Source organism: Dreissena polymorpha, chromosome 1 (assembly GCF_020536995.1).
Source record: "Dreissena polymorpha isolate Duluth1 chromosome 1, UMN_Dpol_1.0, whole genome shotgun sequence".
Taxonomy (NCBI): Eukaryota; Metazoa; Mollusca; class Bivalvia; order Myida; family Dreissenidae; genus Dreissena; species Dreissena polymorpha.
The window spans coordinates 101,464,072-101,489,589 of record NC_068355.1 but is presented as its reverse complement, the minus strand read 5'-3'; the positions used below and the strand labels follow the sequence as shown (position 1 = coordinate 101,489,589).

At 35.3% G+C, this 25,518-nt stretch overlaps 1 protein-coding gene across 2 annotated transcripts in view; it reads left to right on the top strand.

The window, feature by feature from the left end:
• The window catches only part of LOC127842951 (pescadillo homolog), a 36,255-nt gene extending 13,095 nt beyond the window's left edge, over window positions 1-23,160 (top strand). Inside the window, exons 4-16 of one of the 2 annotated variants that reach the window (XM_052372760.1) lie at window positions 75-184; window positions 2,587-2,758; window positions 3,514-3,603; window positions 6,121-6,237; window positions 9,286-9,426; window positions 11,283-11,372; window positions 12,244-12,377; window positions 13,753-13,878; window positions 15,208-15,380; window positions 17,669-17,785; window positions 18,425-18,492; window positions 20,034-20,210; window positions 22,976-23,160. In XM_052372760.1, coding sequence (XP_052228720.1) covers window positions 75-184; window positions 2,587-2,758; window positions 3,514-3,603; window positions 6,121-6,237; window positions 9,286-9,426; window positions 11,283-11,372; window positions 12,244-12,377; window positions 13,753-13,878; window positions 15,208-15,380; window positions 17,669-17,785; window positions 18,425-18,492; window positions 20,034-20,210; window positions 22,976-23,050 — 1,590 coding nt within the window. In that variant the 3' untranslated portion in view covers window positions 23,051-23,160. Of the gene's footprint in view, window positions 1-74; window positions 185-2,586; window positions 2,759-3,513; window positions 3,604-6,120; window positions 6,238-9,285; window positions 9,427-11,282; window positions 11,373-12,243; window positions 12,378-13,752; window positions 13,879-15,207; window positions 15,393-17,668; window positions 17,786-18,424; window positions 18,493-20,033; window positions 20,211-22,975 lie in introns of both variants that reach the window. The other variant, XM_052372753.1, reaches the window with a different exon arrangement.
• The last annotated feature ends 2,358 nt before the right edge of the window (window positions 23,161-25,518 follow it).

Sequence of the window (25,518 nt, the reverse complement as noted above, 5' to 3'; positions counted from 1 at the left end):
TGTTTTTCTAGTATTCATTGGTTTTTATTTTGAAGCAACATTTTTGGTACATATCTGTGTTGCCCATTTTTCAGCATTTTATGAAGAGACTCACAAGGGCCTATGGCAGGAAAAATCTGAGTGCAGTGTCCAGGATCCGTAAGAACAGACCCAAGTACAAACTGGACCACATTGTTAAAGAAAGGTACTGTAAAACCATTAAATTTCGTGTGGTACTAATTTTCGTGGATTTCGTTGTTCCGCTGAACCACGAATTCAAGTACCAACGATTATTTTTACATTTTTATCCGAAATCGGTCCTTTCGGAATGTCATTGCCGACATTCTCTACTGTTTTCGGTTATCTGAGATATTTGATTGCGATATGCTAGGTAATACAATACGTTGTTTTCTTGATAAGTGTTTGGGTAATAATACTTTCTAAATCAAACACGGAATTTAAACTGTACATCAACGATTCTTCTCTTTTACGTGACGTCGTCAAATTAACAGTTAGCAGATTTATCACATATGTCAATTAGTGCCAATTAAAGTTAAAAGAGACATAACGGTTTTCACACCTGTATTTTGGGGACCTTATTACTCAATTATTACTACTAGGGGACCGATTTCGCTCTTATCGACAATTATCGGCAACACGTTCATGCTTCAGTGCACATTAATCAGCACACATTAGCACATTATTCTACGTTATTACTCTGGTTGTTTAATTTGATTTTAATTTAAGTTATTATGACTGTCAATCTTCCCCGAGAATTTGAAATCCACGAAATTACGTGTCAACGAATTTGTTGTTTTTTATTAAACCACGAAATTTCATACCGACGAACTTCTATACGTTTACAGTATATTGAGTGGTTATCATACAGACCAAAGTACAAACTAGACCACATTGTTAAAGAAAAGCAATTTCACTGAATATCATACAGACCCAAGTACGAATTAGACCACATTGTAAAAGAAAGGTATTTTGACGGGCTATCATACAGACCCAAGTACAAAATAGACCACATTGTTAAAGATAAGCAATTTTACTGCTTATCATACAGACCCAAGTACAAACTAGACCACATTCTTAAAGAAAGGTATTTTGACTGGTTATCATACAGAACCAAGTACAAACTAGACCACATAATTAAAGAAAGGTGTTTTGACTGGTTATCATACATACGCAAGTACAAACAAGACCACATTTTTAAAGAAAGGTATTTTGACTGGTTATCATACAGACCCAAGTACAAACTAGACCATATTCTTAAAGAAAGATATTATGGCTGGTTATCATTCAGACCAAAGTACAAACAAGACCACTTTTTTAAAGAAAGGTATTTTGACTGGTTATTATACAGACCCATGAACAAACCAGACCATATTGTCAAACAAAGGTATTTTGACTGGCTATCAAACAGACCCAAGTACAAACAAGACCGCATTTTTAAAGAAAGGTATTTTGACTGGTTATTATACAGACCCAAGTACAAACTAGACCATATTGTCAAAGAAAGGTATTTTGACTGGTTATCATACAGACCAAAGGACAAACTAGACCACATTGTTAAAGAAAGGCAATTTCACTGAATATCATACAGACCCAAGTACTAACTAGACCACATTCTTATAGAAAAGTATTTTGACTGGTTATCATACAGACCTAAGTACAAACTAGACCACATTTTTAAAGAAAAGCAATTTCACTGGTTATCATGCAGACGCAAGAACAAACAAGACCACATTGTTAAAGAAAGGTATTGTGACTGGTTAACATAAAGATGCAAGTACAAAGACCATATTGTTAAAGAAACGTATTTTGACTGGTTATCATTCAGACCCAAGTACAAACTAGACAACATTGTTAGAGGAAGAGGATGGGACTGGTTACCATACAGTTCCATGCACAAAGTAGACCACATTGTCAAAGAAAGGTTACCTTGACCAGTTATAATACAGGCCCAGGTACAATCTAGAACACATTGTTAAAGATAGGTTAAATAGAGAAGATTTTTTTCATCAAAAATATCTTGAGGTCCCACATTAATGAAAGTAACCAAACTGACAAAAAAACGGAATTAGAATATGTAAAAATACACAACTGATCTATAGGCATGTATAACAACAACATGAATGCTCTCTCCTATGTTAAAATCTCCACTGTACTAAGCCAACTGAGTTTTGGTGTTATATACAACATTAAAAGATTGTTGGTCAGGCATGCAAGATACTGACATCATTGGTTTAATGTTTGACATATGTTTAAGTGAGAAACCATTTTGTTTAACGGCATATATGGATGTGTATCCATCTGATAATTGCTCCAACACAAAAACAAACATCACTTAACCCTTTTATCAATATCAATATTTTATTAAAGAACCTTAACGCATGCATGCATTTACCAACATTAAACACTAATTTCAAAGGCAACATATTTGGAAGCTTAATTACATACTTTTGGTTGAAACAATAGTTGAAAACCTTTACCTATTAGTATAATTTTGAATTAGATGTCAACATTAATTAAAATATCGTTAGTGTTCTTTCTTAGGTTCTATGTGACAACTGTAAAAAAACACTGCATATATTTGTGTAGGTATCCGACGTTTATAGACGCAGTTCGAGACCTGGACGACTGCCTCTCGATGATTTTCCTGTTTGCAATATTCCCCAGCACCAAAATCACAGACACGCGCTTTGTGCAGCTGTGCAGACGACTGTCCGTGGAGTTTTTGCACTACGTTATTGCCTCAAAGTCCCTCAGAAAAGTTAGAACACAATAAGTGATTTTGTTTTTGATAAGAAACATAGTCTATACGTTTTTGTAATTTGGTTTCAAGTCAGGAAATGACATTTTTCTGTTTTAACCTATAATAAAGCTTTAAATTGATCATCTTTAGAGTTGTGTCTTTAATTACCAATGAACATTTATATCGTTGAGTAAACAATTTATATTCAGAGTGCATCAATGTACAATTGTATGTTGTTAAAATGTTAATAGATGACTGGTTATATGTACATATCAAATGTCTTAGAGGCTAAAAAACACTGTGTTTGGTAACACTAATATCAAAAAAAAAGTGTGTAGGTAGGCTGGAAAAACCAAACTTGTTTAAAATTGCACATGTTATTTCGAACTCATTTAAGGATGCCTAATTACAACAAATTATAAAACTCTTTTATGCACCTCTATGTTTTATCTAAATGTCAGATTATGTGGCAAGGATGTTATAATGTGTTAATTATATAGCAAAATGACCGAAGTCCAAAATGCAATACCATAAAAAAAGGTAATGGTGAGCAAACAAATTAGGGTTAGTCAGTTAAGTGGATGTTTATAAATCATTACCTGTGATCAGTGTTGAAGAACAATTTTCTTATCTTAGATAAAACTAAGTGTACATTTATTCTTTCCTAATAGCTTTAAACATTTTTGTGTTCAGATGTTTAACTCATATTTGTGTGCTGTGTTCATCTATTGTTTTTGTCTGTGTTCATGTGTTTATCTTATGTGTGTGTTCAGGTGTTCATCTCCATAAAAGGGATCTACTACCAGGCGGACCTGTTCGGTCAGCAGGTCAATTGGATTGTTCCGCACAGCACCGGCTTTGCTGTAAGTACTCACTTGTCTTCATAAAGCTGGTTATTGTTCTATGAAATTAAGCTAAGGCCACAACCAATTGATTATTTTCTGATCAGCTTTTTCTTTTCAAAAATATTGGAGAAAGCAATTAACAACTATTTTTTTTTTTTTTTATTTACAGTAAATTTGTTTGGAATTTTGAGATATGAAAGTTTTTAAACCTATTTATTTAAGCTCGATTGCATAAAATGCCTAAAGTTTATTTGAAATGCTCTCCAGTCAATATCCTGGGACTAGATCCAGTACTCGGTGTCTATGGGCGAAATCTAAAAAATGCTCTCACAGTGGGGATTCCACCCGTGACCTCCCGATCGCCAGGCAAATACCTAATGCACTACACCGCTACAACCCCTAGTGAAATGGATTTGCTAAAACTCAGTGGGCTTATGCCAATTAACAAGAATTGATTTAAATAAAATTTGGTACATAATTAAATCGATCAAATTATAAAAATTTGCTTAAGGATAACAGTAAACATTATTGATGGTGCTCTCATTCTGTTTTGTTTAGATACTAAATATCTTGTTCTTAGCTTTTAATAAGCCTGAACACATGTTTATCACAGACAGTTGAAGGGTATGAAGTATTAGAGCCCCAAAGAGAATGATGTCGACAGTTTCCAAAGTTGACATTGCTTTAAGAAGAAAGCATTGCTTTATGTACTGTAATTATTGTATGATATTTATTTAAATGTGATGACCACAGATTTGCTGCATGTAAAACACACCCATACTGCGAATAAAATACACACTTAATTTTATTATGCTCCCCATATATATATATATTTATATGGGAAGCATATAGTTGCCAGTTTGGGGTTCCTTCCTTACTTCCGTCACACTTTTGTTACAGTTTCTCATAGCGCCTTCAATACTTTACTGATCTCTTCCATATTTGGCATGTAGGTACCTTACACGGACCTCTACCTTTTGATGTGGTTTGAGGTCACTTGGGTCAAGGTCACCGAGGCTTATAATAGATTTTCCGTCAAACTTTTGTTACAGTTTCTCATAGTGCCTTCAATATTTTACCTATCTCTTACATATTTGGCATGTAGGTACCTTACATAGATCTTTACCTTTTGATGAGGTTTGACGTCACTGGGGCCAAGGTCAAGGTCACCGAGGCTAATAATAGATTTTCCGTCACACTTTTGTTACAGTTTCTCATACCGCCTTTAATATTTGACTGATCTTTAACATATTTGGGATGTAGGTACCTTGCATGAACCTCTACCTTTTTGATGAGGTTTGAGGTCACTGGGGTCAAGGTCACCGAGGCTAATGATAGATTTGCTCAAGGTCACACTTTTTTCTCCACACAGTTAAACCATATATTGACAAAGCATCATTTGGGAGCATCCATCAGTTTTACTAATATCCTTGTTACAACTACAAACATATATAATTATTATTATTGTACATGAAGTTTTGTTACAAAATAAAAGCGCTCATAGACAAGTATTTGTTATATACCAGTATATATATTCTATTTGTTTTTGTTATATACCAGTATATATATTCTATTTGTATTTGTTATATGCCGGTATATATATTCTATTTGTATTTGTAATATACCGGTATATATATTCTATTTGTATTTGTTATATACCGGTATATATATTCTATTTGTATTTGTTATATACCGGTATATATATTCTATTTGTATTTGTTATATACCGGTATATATATATTCTATTTGTATTTGTTATATACTGGTATATATATTCTATTTGTATTTGTTATATACCGGTATATATATTCTATTTGTATTTGTTATATACCGGTATATATTTTATTTGTATTTGTTATATACCGGTATATATATATATATTCTATTTGTATTTGTTATATACCGGTATATATATTCTATTTGTATTTGTTATATACCGGTATATATATTCTATTTGTATTTGTTATATACCGGTATATATATTCTATTTGTATTTGTTATATACCGGTATATATATATTCTATTTGTATTTGTTATATACCGGTATATATATTCTATTTGTATTTGTTATATACCAGTATATATATTCTATTTGTATTTGTTATATACCGGTATATATATATTCTATTTGTATTTGTTATATACCGGTATATATATTCTATTTGTATTTGTTATATACCGGTATATATATATTCTATTTGTTTTTGTTTTATACCGGTATATATTATATTGTATTTGTTATATACCAGTATATATATTCTATTTGTATTTGTTATATACCGGTATATATATTCTATTTCATTGCTTAATTGCTTACCACTTCTATTATTCACTTGATTTTTCCAAAAAGCAGTGTTCCTATTTTAAACCAATGCACTGTGTATAATATAGATTATATCCTTATTATGTTACAATTGCATGGCTTATTTAAATTATTTGAGGGTTATATTTGACAATGGGAAACGAAGGTGAGGTGATAAAATGTTGTCTTTGTTAATGGAATCACATGGTATATACCAAACTGTATTATTACAGCATCCTACAGATGTGGACTACAGAGTTATGAAGACATTTGTGGAGTTCTACACAACCCTCCTTGGATTTGTTAACTACAAGTGTTACCATTCTATCAATCTGCACTACCCCCCACAGGTGAGACAATACTATTGTTTGCTCCTACCCTTGCTTAGGTGTGTTAAATGATTCTTTGTGATTCAGTATCATGGTAGTTCTTCTTGAATGCTCTGAGCTTTTATGAGTATATACGTACAGCTCAGAGTTATTTGTGATAAAACTAAATTCCATGTCAAAAATTAAGTCTCAAATTTGGCTGTAAAATTATATTCAATCAAACTAATACATTGTAACAAACACATAACCTGTTACCATAGACATCAAACTGCCTGTTTTTGGGGATAAATGCTAAAAACAAAAACGGACATAAACTGTATACAAACCAAAAACTGATGTTTTGAATTGAGAATTAAATTTCTCTTATGGAGGTTCCGAAGATAGTCGGTGTAGCACGATTGGTTGATAAGACACAAGACCTATCTTGCAGAGGATTCCGGATATAGACTATGTTTACATAAGCATATTCTCACATTCGAAATACTCTGAGTTTCCATGGCAAACGCTTACATATTTTCGTGAACAGTTGACATGTTTGAAACTTGGATTAATATCATTACTCTACACAAGGCATCAAGTGAGTTGTTTTAATTTGAGTATTATGGATAAATTTATTATTTATTTGTGTTTGTTTATGCCAGAAAATAATGCTCATTTTACCTATTAAAGTGCCGCTTTTTGTCCAGGCGGCAGATTTTACATAAAAAACCTCGTTTCCAGTTGCAACTCCCAGTGACCAGAAGGATCAATAGCTGGGAGTTGGATTATTGCAACTAGCAATCATGATTGTTTATCCAATTGTGTTTGTTTTCTGCTAAATGTTCCTAAGTAAAGTTGCCTAAAAACAATAAAAAAAATATGTGACATTTGAACATAACTACATTATAATTTGATGATAAAAACAGAAAATAGTTTACAATGTCTGAAAATCTTATAAAGTCTGTAAAGTCTTAAAATATGCTTAATTTTGTACTTAATGCTCTAAGTTTGAAAGGTGCTGATTTTGTAATATTATAGTTAGATTTGCCTTATAAACACAGAATTGTTTTGTATTTTTTACTTCTGGGCGAAGCTCACATATAATGCAGACGCAATTTTGCAAATCAGTATGCCTTAGCTACTTTTTATTATTTTAACCTATGACTGCCTGTGTGGATAACTCCAGTCAAATTTAGCAGATGATAAATGCCAGCAGACGACAGCCTGTAATTATGTAAACAATAGGTTTAAGAGCTTGTCGGACATATTGGCCAGTCTAGTGTTTTTTGTGCGATGACATTAGTAAGTTTATCATTGAAATCTGTACATTTTGGCTGCTTTCAGTGAAAAATGGTCTAAATGCTGCATTAAAAGTCTGTCATGTGGGCAAAATTGTTTCTCAATAATTTAAAGAAAATAGATAAAGTATTAGATACGCATATCACAACATGTACATGATTATAGGCTTGTTATTCTTTAGCAAGGCAACCACAATTCTGAAGATGGTTGCCAGTGCAGCGACCAATTGTGAAAAGAAAGACATATTGTTGTTATTTTGTCTAAGTTATCTCTATAACATAAATCTGAGGATAAACAGTCACACACATCTCACTTGTGCTTTAAGACAAACTCTTTAAAATTTGAATGAGTTGTGTTCATTTCAAACTTGTGATATAAAAAGCTTTAACATAATTTTGAAAACTGAGTTGCATCTGAGATTATGCAATAGCGAACAAAGTCAGTGCCTTCATCGCTTTGATATAATGGTGTAAATGCATGCATGCATGGTTTCCCCCAGGGAATGTTAAACGAATATTAGGCCATAAAAATTGGTAAGATGTGCCCCTCCTGATGGTCTAAGAAACTGTACAATTTGTTGACCAAAATGGTGCAATTTGGGGTATACATACAGGTAATATATATTTTTTATTATAAATATGTTTACCATATTGGTTGTATGTGCTTTCAAAACAAAATATATAAATGAATGCATAAATAGCATCATTTATTTGTCCCCCCCAAAAAACACTTTAATTTTTAGCATTGTTTTAATAATATTCACATAACATCAGACAAAAATTAAATTATTCGTTTGCCATTTTCTGCACTTTTCAAACATGAATTGTCCATGTGAAGTAGAACTAAATTTCTCATTCCATCGAGATTATGATTCATATTCAACATTTTAAAACCATAAAAATCACATTTTGGTGAAAACTTTAACACAGTATTCAAATTTAAATTTTGTTATAATAATAATGTGCTTCAGAAACTAATTAAACCACTTATTTCTACCAGTTATTGTTTGTTAACTTCAAACATTATGTTATAACAGTTTCAGAAAAGAACTTTAATAAAAACTTATAACTTAACGTTAACACTAATACAAAGTATCATTTGTATTAGTTACAATATGGTAAGAAAATCAATTAGCTAAAAAACACACAAGTAATTTGGCATAGTAAATTTAAGTTTAAATAAAAAACATATTTTATCTATGCCAATTATAATATATCTTGTGGTTACAAGGTAGAAATCCTTTTTTTTGCGCTTTAAAACTTTAAAATAATAAAATAATGGCGTTTGTTTAAATGGACGTAGAAATCATACTTTCGGTTTTAAAGAGGTACCGTTTAAAAAATAATAAATTACCTGCTAACTAGGCTATAGATTTAATTTTATCTATGACAATTAGAATAAATCCGGTGGTTACTAGGTAGAAATCCATCTTTTTTGCGATTAAAAACTTAAAAATAATCGCGTTTGTCGAAATGGATGGATACGTATAGAAATCCTACACTTGATTTTAAAAGCGGTACCGTTTACCGCTTTAAGGAGTCAAGTAACCCTTATATAATAGAATAAAAAAGGGAGAGATCTCGACTTAAGTTGAGATTTGGTCAATTTTAACAGTTTATTGTTTTGCATTTATGAAGTGTCTGGTAGCTAATCTGGTGGCAATTATATGGAAAATAAAATACTAAAGTATCTGTTTGATCTTTAAACAATACTTCAGGTTCAATTTGTTAAAGTTTCAGTTATTTTGCTAAAAGGTAACGGCAGTCCAATGAAATATATTTTCTTTTTCAGTTACTTTTGGACAGTTCTGAGGAAAAGGTACAAGAGGATCCAAAAGTAGGGAAGAGAAGCAGAAAGAGAAAGAATGCCCAACTGGAAAAGATACAAAAGGAAAGAGAAAAGAGATTCGTGGAGAGAGATACTGTTGAAGAGGTTTGTAGTATGTCTCTTAGAAGTTCTTTGGATGTGGCATATCTAGTTGTGTAATATAGACTTAAGCATTGTGTGAAAAGCTTTGTTCTTTAACTTTTTTATGTCCCCCATCACTATAGTTAGGGACATATTGTTTTTTGCCCTGTCTGTTTGTTGGTTTGTTGGTTGGTTTGTGTGTTTGTTTGTGCTAACTTTAAAATTTGCAATCACTTTTGCAATATTGAAGATAGCAACTTCATATTTGGCATGAATGTGTATCTCATAGAGCTGCACATTTTGAGTGATGAAAGGTCAAGGTCATCCTTCAAGGTCAAAGGTCAAATATATGGGTCAAAATTGCTAATTTAATGTACACTTTTGCAGTATTGAAGATAGCTGCTTGATATTTGGCATACATGTGTATCTCATGGAGCTGCACATTGTGAGTGTTGAAAGTTCAAGGTCATCATTCAAGGTCAAAGGTCAAATATATGGGGATATGTTTCACAAACACATCGCTTGTTATGAATTATGATAAAAAAATCACTCTTGTCACAATGGTTTTCAAGAATAACTTAATCGACATGCTATTATTAATACTTTAACTTATTACATTTTAAACTTATGGATATTTCTTGTTTGTTTCCTTTTTGTGTCAAACATTCACTGATATTTATTTTATGCTTTCTAGTGTTCTATAGAGAAATATCAGTGAAATAAAACCATTTTAAACAGTAAAAAATAACAGTGAAAAATGGCGATATTTTCACTGTTTTACTGTGTAATGATGTCATATTTTAGACGATATGACGTCATAAATACAGCGAAATTATCCAGTTAAACTCTTTTACAATGTAAATAAACAATGAAAAAAACCTAAAATAAAAAGAATATTTGTTTGAATCGATGGAATATCTATTTTATTTCACTTGTGTTCATAAAAATACATATTTTCATTCGTGGCTGTGCCACTTGTGAAAATATTATTTGATATGATCACTCGTGAAATACAAATCGATATTCCTTCAAATCCAACAAATATCCTCTATTTATTACTATTGAAAACCTTGTGAACTCTATAGAAGTAACTTTTTACAATGTTCATGAAAATTGCTCAAAATATTTGTTTAAATGATATCTTGGTAAAGTTTGAAAATGGTCTCCTGAAAGACTTGGCAATCAGGTTGTGGGATATTGTCCTTATACTGCTGTAGTGAATCTTTGTGAACACTGTAGAAGTTACATTTTGCGTCCAATCTTTATGAAACTGATCAGAATATTTGATATAATGATATCTTGACTGAGTTCAAAAATGGTTCTGGTCTGTTGAAAACATTGTTGCCAATATTGTTCTATTTAAAAAACAAAGTCAAAAGACACAGTTATTTTACAAACATCACGCAAGCTGCTTAGGTTATTTCATTAATGAGGTTCTTAGATGAGTGAACTAGGGCCTCTGTCCCTCTTTTTCCCATCAGCATATTGCTACAAATGGATGCATTAACCCTTTCAGTGCGGGAACCGAATTTTGAAGGCCTTTGCAAACAGTTTGGATCCAGATGAGACGCCAGAGAACGTGGCGTCTCATCAGGATCCAAACTGTTTGCTATTCTGATAATATTCTTTGAAAAAAATCGAAGAAAATGCTAATTTTAGAAATTCATCAGACGACATTTTAGCAGACGACAAATTTCCCAGCATGCAAAGGGTTAAGCTGCAGAAAACTTTGGCTAAAATTCTGCCTCCATTAAAACACATATATCAGACAAAATGCAAATAATATTTAAATAGGAAGGCAAATTTTGCTTAGGGACAGTTTTTAGCCAGGGAATACCTTGTTTCTGTCTCTTTGTACTCTGCATGTTGATTGTTTTCAGCGTTTGTCAGCTTTAACCCAGACACTACAAAAGACTAACACAGGGGAGCCAGAGGAGGACATTCAGATAGACGAGTTCCCTGCTTCAGAGGTAGGAGTCAGGCAGGAAATGACATGATTTTTGAAGTAGAAAGTCTGTCAGATTTGGAGTGTAACTTGTCCAATAATATTCGTTAAATGTCCACTTGATGTGAAAAGTGGTGTTGTTGCTGCTGCAAAATAAGAATGTTATTATTTTTTTAGTGAAACTAAGGGGGAAGTATTTTACTTCTTTTGAAAATTTTAAATAAAGTTTTAACTTGATACGTTTTTGGAAGAAAAAAGTGTTGCTTCAGTACTTTATAAAATAGTGGTTGTCATATTCCTCAACAGCATGTTTCCCCTCCCTACCAGTAGACTTGCTGCCCCCCTCTCTATAGAAATAAAATAACAATATATCTAATAGTAGGGCATGAAGGGTTGACAGTATTGTGGAAGATGATATATACTAGCTATATAAACCTTTGCTTGTAAGTTCAAAACGTCTCAATCATCCACTGAATTTCACTTTAGTACAGCAGTTTCTATGTAGAAAACCATGCATATTAGGAATTCAAATAAATAAATTGCAAGCAGTTGTGCAAGCCATGAGAAGGATCTTTTGTATGACTTTCTATACTCCGGACTGTTTTGCATGACATTCCCTGTTGTATTGACTTAAAATGAGTCGAGTTCTGAGAAAACTGGGCTTAATGCATGAATCTAAAGTGTCGTCCCAGATTAGCCTGTGCAGTCCGCACAGGCTAATCAGGGACGACTCTTTCCGCTTGTATGGGGGTTTTTTGTTTAAAGGAAGTCCCTTTTTACCGAAAATCTAGTTTAAGCGGAAAGTGTCGTCCCTGATTAGCCTGTGCGGACTTTACGCACATGCATTAAGCCCAGTTTTCTCAGAACGCGGCTCAAAATGTTCTGTGTTGTTAAAGACTGATGACCCAGAGCTAGTTGAGCTGGCTAAGCAGGAGAGGGACAAACTCAGCAAGTTTCAGAACCTCTTTAAGGGCCTCAAGTTCTTCCTGAACAGAGAGGTCCCCAGAGAGACACTGGTCTTCATCATCAGGTAGGCACAGCGAAATGGTCAGGACGGCTTGTTTAATGAAGTGAAATACCAACAAGTTATGTGTCTGTTAAATGGAATTTTGTTCTTTTATTTCACGTATAGGTATTCAGTTTCAGGGGGTTTTCTGCTATGTAAAAAAAGGCCGTAAAAGGGACCTGATCCCAAAGCAAATGGACCCGATTCCAAACGAACAATTATTTATAAAAAAAAAAATTATACAAGAAATGTGTTTGTCAGAAACACAATGCCCCCTTCTGCGCCGCTTTGTTTTATAAAAAAAAATTGTATCATTCGGCAGGTACAGATAATTATCTCCCTTTGAAGGTTATTACTTCCCTTGGATTTTTTGTTTACCTTGATCTTGAAGGATGACCTTGACCTTTCACCACTCAAAATGTGCAGCTCCATGAGATACACATGCATGCCAAATATCAAGTTGCTATCTTCAATATTGCTATCTGAAGTGACATAGAAGTTATGAGCAATTTTCGAAACCTAAATGCAAAACCTAAACGCAAAGTGTTACAGAAAGACAGACAGACAGATGGACGGACGGTCCGATCACTATATGCCCTTCTTCGAGGGCATAAAAAGGTCTCTTATGACTTATGTTTTATGATAATTAGACTCTATATCTCAACTTCCTTCATATATATAACTTTAATTTAGTCCTTTATAAATAATTCCCAAAATGCCACTTTTATTGATTAAAAAAATCCTAATTTGACCAGACTCCTTTTCCCAAAGGCGATAGAAAAAACCCTGACTTTTAAATTTAAATGTGGAATAAATTGATTTAACTTAAATTTATATTTAATTTAAATGAGCTATGCAAATCAACTCAATTTCGTTGTTTCATAGCATCTTTTAACAATATGCATATGAGTATTTGTGATGCAATTTTTTGTTAATTGTTATTTTCTCTTGCTTTGATATTGAAGTGCACAGAAATCAACCTTGCAGAGTATTGTTAAATACGCCTAATGAATCTAGATAGCTGGGTATAACTGCTTATTGTCCCCTACTGGTTTCACCGGAGGGGACTTATGGTTTGCTCTCTGTGTGTCTGTCTGTGAGTCTGTCTGTAAGTCTGTCTGTCACACTTTTCTGGATCCTGCGATAACTTAAAAGTTCTCAATATTTTTCATGAAACTTGCAACATGGATAGATTACAATATGGACATTATGCACGCCATTTCATTTTGTTCCTACGTCAAAAATTGTGGTTGCTATGGCAACAACAAAAAATAAAATTTAAAAAAAAATCTGAAAATGGTGGAATTTCTGACAATGGTGGAGCCGGTAGGGGACCATATGGCTTGACAATAGCCTTGTGTTGAAATTATTATATGAGAGACTGCCCGCTGTGTTTCAGGTCATTTGGAGGGGAAGTGTCGTGGCATGAGTCGCAGGCTGTTGGCTACAGCTACCCAGAGACGGACGAGAAAATCACCCATCAGATTGTAGATAGACCCAGCATGGAGAAGCAGTATCTGTCGCGGTATGGGCAATGTTGTACTTTTATGTTGCCTACTAGCTTATTGGAGGGGCCTACATATTTAATATTGTCCGTCTATATGTCCATCTGCCATCTGAACTCCTCTCGCTAAAATCTGGAGCCTTCTAAATATCAAGAGGTACTTAAGTAGCTTGATTAAACATCGAATGAGGATAAGAGCCCTATAGTAATTTGCGAGGGTTTAAGTTTTTCATTGAAAAAAAAAGTTGGTTGCCATGGATACAGAAATAATAATAAACTTAAATCTAGATCCTTCAATAAGTACCCAAGCTAGTTTAATGACACTTGTTATGTGGATAGATGTCCAGATTTAAATATAAACATTAATTTAGTTTTTTATCCTACACAATCGTGGTTTCTAGGGTTACAAAAATATTTGAAACCCGGATTCTGAGATTTCTAGAAACTTTTGTATTGTTACTGGAAATATGCATGATGTTTTTTTCATATTTTCTGTCCTTTAGTCTGGATCATAGAATAATTTTAAAATTTCTTAATCCAGGCTGATAAAACTCTATTTTAGATGAAGGGCCAGATAGGGAATGAGACTGTTTTATTTTCAGTGAAATAATCTTCAACTTAAGCAGGATCCTGTGATGTCTCAAACAGTACTTAAAGTTGGTTTATGGTATTTGGCCTGTGGAAAGAGGGTCACATACAATGTATACACGTTATTTCTGTTGTGTCAGTCCAAAAATGGTTGATTATGCATTTACTTACAAAGTAATTTTAAAATATTGATAAAACTCAGATTGTTGATGGAGCCATATGGGGAATATACCCATTATTCCTTTTTGTGTTATACAAAAGTTGTGATTGCTTTTGTTACACAATTATACAGAAAGGTGAAAAATACAATTTTGATACTGCAAACAGAAAGCTAGGCTTATACAATGGATAGAAGGCTATATGGTGGATATGCATGTTATTTCCCCTAAAACAAATTCAGACCAACATGTGGTTGCTTTGGTTATAGAAATAATCCTAAACTGAAATCCCAATCCTGCCATAACTAAAACGTAATGGGCCGCTGTTTGGCTATGACCTTTCTCTGGTTTCGTAATGGGAAATACTTGGTACAAGATAAACACTCAATAATTTATCTCAAAACCGGAGTTTATTGATTGATTTCAAATTAATAAGACATACTTTATGAGTGCTCTCACTGTCTTAGTCATTCTTTTCTGAAGTAATCTTATTTGTAACTACATGATGAAAAACACTCAACAAACTGGTATGGCATTTCACTGTGATTTCTTGGTCTGCCTAATGGGTTGTTTGTTTTGAATTGGATTTTACTATGTTTCCCAGGTACTATGTTCAGCCCCAGTGGGTGTTTGACTCTGTGAATGCCCAGATGCTGCTGCCGCCCGCTGACTATTTCATTGGCGTGACACTGCCTCCCCACTTGTCTCCCTTTGTGACTGAGCAGGAGGGCGACTACGTACCTCCAGAGAAACAGGCTCTCCTGAATAGGCAGCGAGGTATTGACTCCGGTATGTGTAAGCAGCGAGGTATAGACTTCGGTATGTGTAAGCAGCGAGGTATTGACTCCTGTAGGTTTGTTAGGCAGCGAGGTATTGACTCGGGTATGTGTAAGCAGCGAGGTATTGACTCCTGTAGGTTTGTTAGGCACCGAGGTATTGACTCCGATATGTATTTGGCAGCAAGGAATCGACTCCTGTAGGTTTGTTAGGCAGCGAGGTATTGACTCCGGTATGTACAGGCAGCAAGGTATCGACTCCTGTAGGTTTGTTAGGCAGCAAGGTATTTACTCCGGTATGTATAAGCAGCAAGGTATCGACTCCTGTAGGTTTGTTAGGCAACGAGGTATTGACTCCGGTTTGTATAAGCAGCAAGGTATCGACTCCTGTAGGTTTGTTAGGCAGCAAGGTATTGACTCCGGTATGTATAGGCAGCGAGGTATTGACTCAGGTAGGTATAGGCAGCGAGGTATTGACTCCGGTATGTGTAAGCAGCAAGGTATCGACTCCTGTAGGTTTGTAAGGCAGCGAGGTATTGACTCCGGTATGTGTAAGCAGCAAGGTATCGACTCCTGTAGGTTTGTTAGGCAGTGAGGTATTGACTCCGGTATGTGTAAGCAGCAAGGTATCGACTCCTGTAGGTTTGTTAGGCAGCGAGGTATTGACTCCGGTATGTCTAAGCAGCAAGGTATCGACTCCTGTAGGTTTGTTAGGCAGCGAGGTATTGACTCCGGTATGTGTAAGCAGCAAGGTATCGACTCGTGTAGGTTTGTTAGGCAGCGAGGTATTGACGCAGGTAGGTATAGGCAGCAAGGTATCGAATCCTGTAGGTTTGTTAGGCAGCGAGGTATTGACTCACTGGCAGGTAGGTATAGGCAGCGAGGTATTGACTCTGGTATGTATAGGCAGCGAGGTATTGACTCCGGTATGTATAGGCAGCGACGTATTGACTCTGGTATGTATAGGCAGCGAGGTATTGACTCAGGTAACCACACTTATTACTATTTTATATGTATCAATTTATTTATTTTTAAATTATTGACATTATTGATTTATATACCGGTAGTTTACTTTTTAAGAACAAACACACACATAGAGTTTATAAGCATTTTATTTGAAAAAAAAACACTTAACAATCTGAAACCTCTTTTGTGTAACGCAAACAGTTTTAAAACGTAATTGACAGCATTTTAATAAAAATCATACCAACTAGAACACATACCCAAGAAAATAAACAAAAGTGACTAGTTTGGTGCAGATAAAGGTACGATTGTTATCAGTATGGCAATTATAATAATAGAATAAGACTAATTGGCAATTGGCTTTGTTGTTACAAATACTCGTTAACGGTTATTCAATCCCACTTGTCCGCTAATCATAACAATGAACGTGTGAATGGCATACATTAAGAGGGTCCATTACTGTCCCTTGATAACAAAAGACTAGTTTATTGGCATGTGACAAACAGGCCCCACCTCCTGCAGTGATTCTCAAGTGTGTTCCCGCATTCGTACCACGATTTTTCGCAACTGCGATTGATCGCGAATATGTATTACACACAAATCGGATATTGACTGACGCATTTTTTTTAATTCAAAATTAGAAATCGGCGAATTTAAGTGCTGACGAAATCGTCATTTGTATAAAAATGAGGAAAATTTGTGCTGTCGAAAATAAATGGTTTCACAGTATAGGCAGCGAGGTATTGACTCCGGTATGTATAAGCAGCAAGGTATCGACTCCTGTAGGTTTGTTAGGCATCGAGGTATTGACTCAGGTAGGTATAAGCAGCAAGGTATCGAATGCTGTAGGTTTGTTAGGCAGCGAGGTATTGACTCAGGTAGGTATAGGCAGCGAGGTATTGACTCTGGTTTGTATAGGCAGCGAGGTATTGACTCCGGTATGTATAGGAAGCGAGTAATTGACTCCAGCAGGTATAGGAAGGGTGGTATTGACTCAGGTATGTATTGGCGGTGAGGTATTGACTCCCGTATGTTTGTTCATATTGCTTCTATGGTCTATATTTATGGGAATGGGACTTAAAATTGATTTCTTTTCAAATAGCGTGTGTTTTCATACCCAAAATAGCTTGATACATGTATAGATTATTAAAATATAGATGGTGTACAGTAAGATTTTTTAGAATTCTAATTTTTAATGTATTGTGTACAAAATATTAATAAAGAAATTATTAAGTAAAAAATGTCATTAAAAAGATGTAAAAAAAAGAGTAAAGAGTGGTTTGACATTCCATGAGGAATAAATGATCTATAATTGTAAAACAACAGGGATAGATGAAGACAGTGAGAGTGAGGAGGTTGATGATGATGAGGAGGAGGACGGTGAGGGTCATCAGTCTGATGATTCCAGTGAAGAGGAGGATGAAGAGGGAGAAGAGGAATCAGGTACAGTGACATGGGTACTTTATGGAACAACAACACATACCTCAGTTGTGTTTAATGACAAATATAAGGGCCTCCAAAAACTGTGAATTTCGTGATATTGTATGACAATTAATATATGGTCAGTGGTTTGCAATTAAGGCCATTTCATTTTTAGCTTGACTATTATATATGAAATATATATATAGTGGAGCTATCCTACTCGCCCCGGCGTTAGCGTCTGCGTTAGCGTGCAAATGTTTTAAGTTTTCGTACTACCCCAAATATTTTCTTTGTCCCTTGACGTATTGCATTCATATTTTGTATACTTGTTAACCAACATGACCCCAACCTATAAACAAGAGCAAACAACTCTATCAAGCATTTTGTCATAATTATGGCCCCTTTTCCACTTAGAATATGCCGCAAATGTTAAAGTTTCGTACTACCCCATTTATTTTCATTGTCCCTTGACATATTGCTTTTATATTTTGCATACTTGTTTACCAACTTTGCCCCAACCTATAAACAAGAGAAGACAACTCTATCAAGCATTTTGTCATAATTATTGCCCCTTTTATACTTAAAATATGCATATTATTGATAAATCTAATCTTAATCAAATTTTCTTGTTTTAAATAAGTATGTTATGCTTGGTTACAGATGATGACGAAGCCCCTGCCACAAAGAAGCAAAAAACTGGATCGAAAGGTGCCAACAAACAGAAAGATGTAAGTCACTTGTAAAGTAATGTTTTGAAAACAAAAAATGTTGCCCTTCATGGTAAAAAAGTACTACATTTGAAACAAAATCATTGTTATCTGTTGTAAATACAATTCTGATGTATCGTGAAGATTATTATGCCCCCGAACGAGGGCACATAGTGATCGGACTGTCTGTCCGTCTGTCTGTCTTTCCATCACACTTTGCATTTAGGTTTTGAAAAATGTTCATAACTTCTTTTCATAAATATATTGCTCCACTTCAAGAAACATAAAAAGTCCTAGACCGAATAGTTATTTCTAGTGGGCTGAATACCGGTTTTGCCAATGTAATGGATGCTTTGTAATTGTACTGTACATTTCCTCTCCATAGGAAAGACAATATCAACGTGAAATGGTGATTGATTAAAATAAAATGTGTTCTTTTTAATTGGCTGACTATGAATGAAGTTTTGAGACATAAGACTGTGCTACAGTGACAGGGCAGACATTAGACTGCGCTACAGTGACAGGGCAGACATTAGACTGAGCTACAGTGACAGGGCAGACATTAGACTGCGCTACAGTGACAGGGCAGACATTAGACTGTGCTACAGTGACAGGGCAGACATTACACTGCGCTACAGTGACAGGGCAGACATTACACTGCGCTACAGTGACAGGGCAGACATTAGACTGCGCTACAGTGACAGGGCAGACATTAGACTGCGCTACAGTGACAGGGCAGACATTAGACTGCGCTACAGTGACAAGGCAGACATTACACTGCGCTACAGTGACAGGGCAGACATTACACTGCGCTACAGTGACAGGGCAGACATTAGACTGCGCTACAGTGACAGGGCAGACATTAGACTGCGCTACAGTGACAGGGCAGACATTAGACTGCGCTACAGTGACAGGGCAGACATTAGACTGCGCTACAGTGACAGGGCAGACTTTAGACTGCGCTACAGTGACAGGACAGACATAAGACTGCGCTACAGTGACAGGGCAGACATTAGACTGCGCTACAGTGACAGGGCAGACATTAGACTGCGCTACAGAGACAGGGCAGACATTAGACTGCGCTACAGTGACAGGGCAGACATTAGACTGCGCTACAGTGACAGGGCAGACATTAGACTGCGCTACAGTGACAGGGCAGACATTAGACAGACTGCGCTACAGTGACAGGGCAGACATTAGACTGCGCTACAGTGACAGGGCAGACATTAGACTGCGCTACAGTGACAGGGCAGACATTTGACTGCGCTACAGTGACAGGGCAGACATTAGACTGCGTTACAGTGACAGGGCAGACATTAGACTGCGCTACAGTGACAGGGCAGACATAAGACTGTGCTACAGTGACAGGGCAGGAATTTAGCCTTTTGACTAGGATTGAGCATAAGTAGCACATGCCACAAAGAAGCAGTAGATTAATTGAGAAATTGTCTAGGTGAAGAATGTATCATTCTGTCTATTTGTGTACTTGCCTATCTGCCAATACCTGTCTATCAGAAGGCTATAGGAAATCTCTATATCTACCAATTCCTGTCCTTCAAAAGGTGGCCAATACAAGTGCCATGTCTGTAGAGGAGGGTCGAGTAGAGGTGGACGACCCCGGGCGGCGACAAACGCGCCAGGAGGCGGAGGAGCGCAGGCTGGCAGAGATGATGATTCCCAAGAAGAAGAGGCGACTCTACAACAAGATCATGCACTCAAAGAAGAAGACCAGTCAGGAGGTGAGATTGTACAGCTTTTAATTAGTCCCCTAATGGTTTGTGCTCAGTCTGTCCGTCCATCCTTCCGTCACACTTTTCTGGATCCTGCGATAACTTTAAAAGTTCTTTATATTTTTTCATGAAACTTGGAACATGGATAGATGGCAATATGGACATTATGCACGTCATTTAATTTTGTTCCTACATCTAAAATTCTGGTTGCAATGGCAACAAATAGACTAAAAATACTGCTGAAAATGGTGGTTTTCTGGATCCTGGGATAACTCTAAAAGTTCTTAATATTTTTTCATGAAACTTAGAACACGGATAGATGGCAATATGGACATTATGCATGTCATTTCATTTTGTTCCTACGTCAAAAATTATGGTTGCTATGGCAACAAATAGACTAGAAATACTGATGAAAATGGTGGTTTTCTGGATCCTGCGATAACTTTCAAAGTTCTTAATATTTTTTCATGAAACTTGGAAAATGAATAGATGGCAATATGGACATTATGCACGTCATTTCATTTTGTTCTTACGTCAAAAAATCTGGTTGCTATGGCAACAAATAAATAAAAAAATCATGACAATGGTGCCGGTAGGGGACTTTTATTGCTTTGCAATAGTCTTGTTCATTCTAACAGCTGATGAAAGGGTTACTAATCAAAGGTTTTGGTCCAAGTTTTGGGGGAAAGTTACCTCTCTGATAGCTTGGTATGGGTCCTTGTCCAAGGTTTGGGATTTCTTGTGTTTTTCTTTCTAAAAGTTGGCTGTAGGCTGTTAAGATTTTGAAAGTTTAGTGTATTCTTTTCTAATAGCTGTGGTTATAGTGTCGGAAAAGTTATGTCCTTATTATTATTTCCACCGCTACTGTCCAGAAAGATCATTTACAGACTGTGACAACATTGTGAAGATAAATCAATCAATTTAGATGAAAGATTTTTCACATTTAATACAAATAGAATGCCCTTAAGACTATGTCTGATAGGGAAATGTAAATGACATCATCTAAGCATCAGATATTGGGCATTGTCGTTACATAACTTAAGTGACAAGAGATTTAACAAAATGGATATGATGCACACAAAAGGTACATATTGATGAAATACACAAAAAAAAAAGCTATTGTATGTTGCTTTTATATAACAATAAAACAGGTTGATCATCTATTAAATTGTGACATTATTAAAGTTTACAAAGTAGACTTGGTTATAAGTAATAGAAATATAAATCAGATCGAAACAATGATAGGAGTACAACCTAATAAAAGGATGACCAATACAGACATTCATAGGTTTGGTACATCCTGGGTAAGATCTAGGAGACAACCAAAACATGATTTGAACATAGACAAGAATTTTGACCCCTTCCTGACTGAATCCTGTGGCAATCAACAAACATCAAACTAAATAATAATATTGTGAGAGGCACGTTTCAGTCTATAACCATACTTCATACATTTGTTAGAATATCCTTATATATTCCAAGACATATTAGTGTTCTGTGTTGTTTTAATGTTACTGTCTTCTGTGTTGTTTTAATGTTACTGTAAAAAAAAAAATTCTCAGTAGCTATTGGCATTTATATTTTTTTTAGTACGCATCGAATTCGTTCACTTAGGGACTCGCTTTGCCCAGATGATTATGAGTTCTGAAAATCATTTATAAATTAGTCACAGTTTGAAACTAAGGTGAGAAAGAAAAACTTCATAAAACTGCTTACAAAAACAAATTTTAACAAGAGGGCCTGAAAGGCCCAATGTATCCCCCGCAACATATGCTTTGTTTGAGGATGGGTGCAAATTGGACGGATGAACATAATGATAGATGGACGGACGGAGGACAATAACACAAAACTAAGACAAAGGAAGGTTCTTAAGCCTTCACAATACCAAGTTTCAAAGAAATCCGCCAAAGCGCTTCCAAGATATGGCTCCGGACACAAAAATGCCTATAGTAAAAAGCATTTTTTCAAGATACAAAGGGCCATAAGTCTGTTTTTAATAGATGGTGTACAATGCCATTTGGCGTGCATCATCCTCTTATGCATATATATACTCATACCAAGTTTAAATGAAATCCGCCAAAGCACTTCCAAGATATGGCTCCGGACACAAAAGTGCCTATAGTAAAAAGCATTTTTTCAAGATACAAAGGGCCATAAGTCTGTTTTTAACAGATGGTGTACAATGCCATTTGGCGTGCATCATCCTCTTATGCATATATATACTCATACCAAGTTTCAATGAAATCCACCAAAGAACTTCCAAGACATGGCTCCGGACACTAAAAAGCATTTTTTCAAGATACAAAGGGCCATAAGTCTGTTTTTAACAGATGGTGTACAATGCCATTTGGCGTGCATCATCCTCTTATGCATATATATACTCATACCAAGTTTAAATGAAATCCACCAAAGAACTTCCAAGATATGGCTCTGGACACAAAAGTGCCGGACGGACAGCCGGACGGACAACGCCAAAACAATATCCCTCCGCCTCTGGCGGGGGATAAAAATGCATTTAAGTTGAAAGAATAAAAATTTGTTTTAAAAGGAAGAAAAAAAGAGATGTCATTATGAAAATAAGCGTAAACAAGGGGCTACTAAGTTTCTAAAATCATTCTCCCTATAGCATTTTAACCCAGCAAGGAAAATGTTACACTATGTTCAATTCATATAAAGGATGTGTTGTCAACCTGCATGTAGAGTAGATTAGATACTTGTAATTTGATCTTGTGTCATGTAGTTGCAGTTTTCTCTATGTGAAATCTTTATTTCAGGCTCGGATTTTGAAAGAAAAGCGGGAAGCCATTGATATGCAGAAGAAAAAGGACAAGAAGCAGAAATTGACTTGATTATTTAACACTTAACGGATTTTACAAGGATTTGTTTAATGAAAATGTATTATAATAATAAGAATGTGTGTATTTGAAAATAAAATCTTAATTGATAAACAGTTAAAAAATGTTATTTATCCTTAGATTTTGAAGTCTCTCAGAAAAACCATCTTGCCCCTGGCTCCCTTTAGAGTAGGGTTGTTGTGTCCCTGATGAAGGGTTATCTTGCCCAAAGTATGTTTTAATCAACTTATATTACCACCGGTCTGCCCCTGACATGCGTAGCTTATGTTTGACAACTCACATCATACAATGTGCACTGCTTGTCTTGAACAAATTCATCCCTGGAAAGCTGCAAAGCATGACCATGTTCCCTTGTACAAGTTCCACACAGGTAGACTACTACAACGCAAAAATATGCAGGTTTATCTTCAGTGCTTTTAATTTATCAAAGGGCTGAAGGCACTAAAGTTCTTACTATTGCATAATCTTAGATGCAACTCAGTTTTCAAAATTATGTTATAGCTTTTTATATGGCAAGTTGGAAATGAACACAACCCATTCAAATTTATAGTGTATCTTTAAGCACAGGTCGAGATGTGTGTGCACCGTTTATCCTCATATTTATGTTATAGAGAAAACAAAATAACAACAATATATCTCTTTTTTCACTATTTGATGCTGCACTGGCAACCATCTTTAGAATTTTGTTTCTTTGTTAAAGAAAAAGACTAGAATCATGTCTTGTTATGTGTATCTAATACTTAATTTATTTTTATGCTCCCCCAAAAAATTTGGGGGGGGAGCATATAGTTGGCGCTTCGTCCGTCCGTGCACAATTTTTGTCTGGGCTAATTCTCAGCAACTAATGACCTGAATTCAATGAAACTTTATGGGAAGCTTCACCACCAAGAGGAGATAAGCATATTATCAGCGGGGTCTGGTCGGATGATTTTTCACAGAGTTATGGCCCTTTGAAGTTTTCCATTAACTGTACGTATAGTGCAATTCTTGTCCGGGCTATTTCTCAGCAACGAATGACCGGAATTCAATGAAACTTTATGGGAAGCCACTACCAAGAGATGTGCATATTATCAGCGGGCCTGGTCGGATGATTTTTCACAGAGTTATGGCCCTTTGAAATTAAAAAAAAAAACTTGTCCCCCCCCACTACTGTGCCCTCAAGACGTTTCCTTTTATCTGAATATACATGTATGGTGCAATATTGTGACAAAAAAAACCTTTGGGGAGCATCACCCGTCTCCGACGGTTTCTTGTCTTAATCATTGAGCAACAATTTTGCCGGAACGGCAGACTTTTAATGCAAAATGTCTTGTGAGCCGGAATTGAATCATTTCCTAGGCCTAATTGATCCACAGTCGCCAATTTGTATTCTATGTTTAATTGGATCGAGTTGTTCAAGCTTTGAAAAAGTTGCCCTGCTTTTTAGCCAAACTGAATACAACTTAATCTAATTTCCTGGGCTTGAATCTATTGGCCTCAGGCTAACAGGCAACAAATAAACCCGTAAGTTATTCATGATGTAAATTCTGACAGTGTATTGAACTCGTTCAATTTGCAAGTCTGAAGACATTTAAGGGACCTTTTCACATTTTGGTCAATTGACAAAATGAAACGATTCAATAATTTAGAGAATTCTGTTGCTGTCGTTATATTTTTTCGGCGTAAGCTGCATAAGCCAGCTTTTCACCTTAGCCTGACCTTTGTAAGTGTCCAATAAAATTCCAATAAAATTTCCCGCGGCTAGGTACGAATGAATACACTTCATTTATTCCATTGGCTGATTTGAGTATACCACCAGAACATTGGAAACATATCCGCGTCTTTGTAACACTGTTTTACTGTATGAAACAATTTTATCTCGAATGAAAAGGCTTAATAGATAGAACAGTTTTACACTCAATTCTCGACATCAATACAGTTTGTGCGTACACCTTTTATTTTCAGAGTATTACCAGCGCAAGAGCGTTTATACTTAAAAGGCTTTGTTCTCATATTTAGTACTTACTTCCTTATTCCTGTCAACATGTTAACATGTAAAAGTATAAAGAGCAATGGAAGCGAGGCCTCACTTTAAAGCATTGCATTTCAACCCGCGAGGTATATCGGGTCAATTCGCGGACATTCAGAGTTTATATACAGGTCATCACTGGAGTTGGCGGCCAGTAAAATAATCGTTATATAATAAAGACGCTATCCGTGAATTAGGTGACCTGGAATTTTCTTTAGACCAGAAATATGTTAAATGAAGATATTCAGCAATATAATTATGGTATGTAAATAATAGATTCTTAATGTGTTTTCAACAATACAATGATAAATATTATTGTTGATAAATTTAACAATAATTATTCGTCCATATTGCCTAATGTACTAAAGTGATATTATGAGCATGTAACAGTTTATAGGTGTCTATCGCAACCGTTGATTATTTTTGATGTTTCTACTTCATATACACTTATATT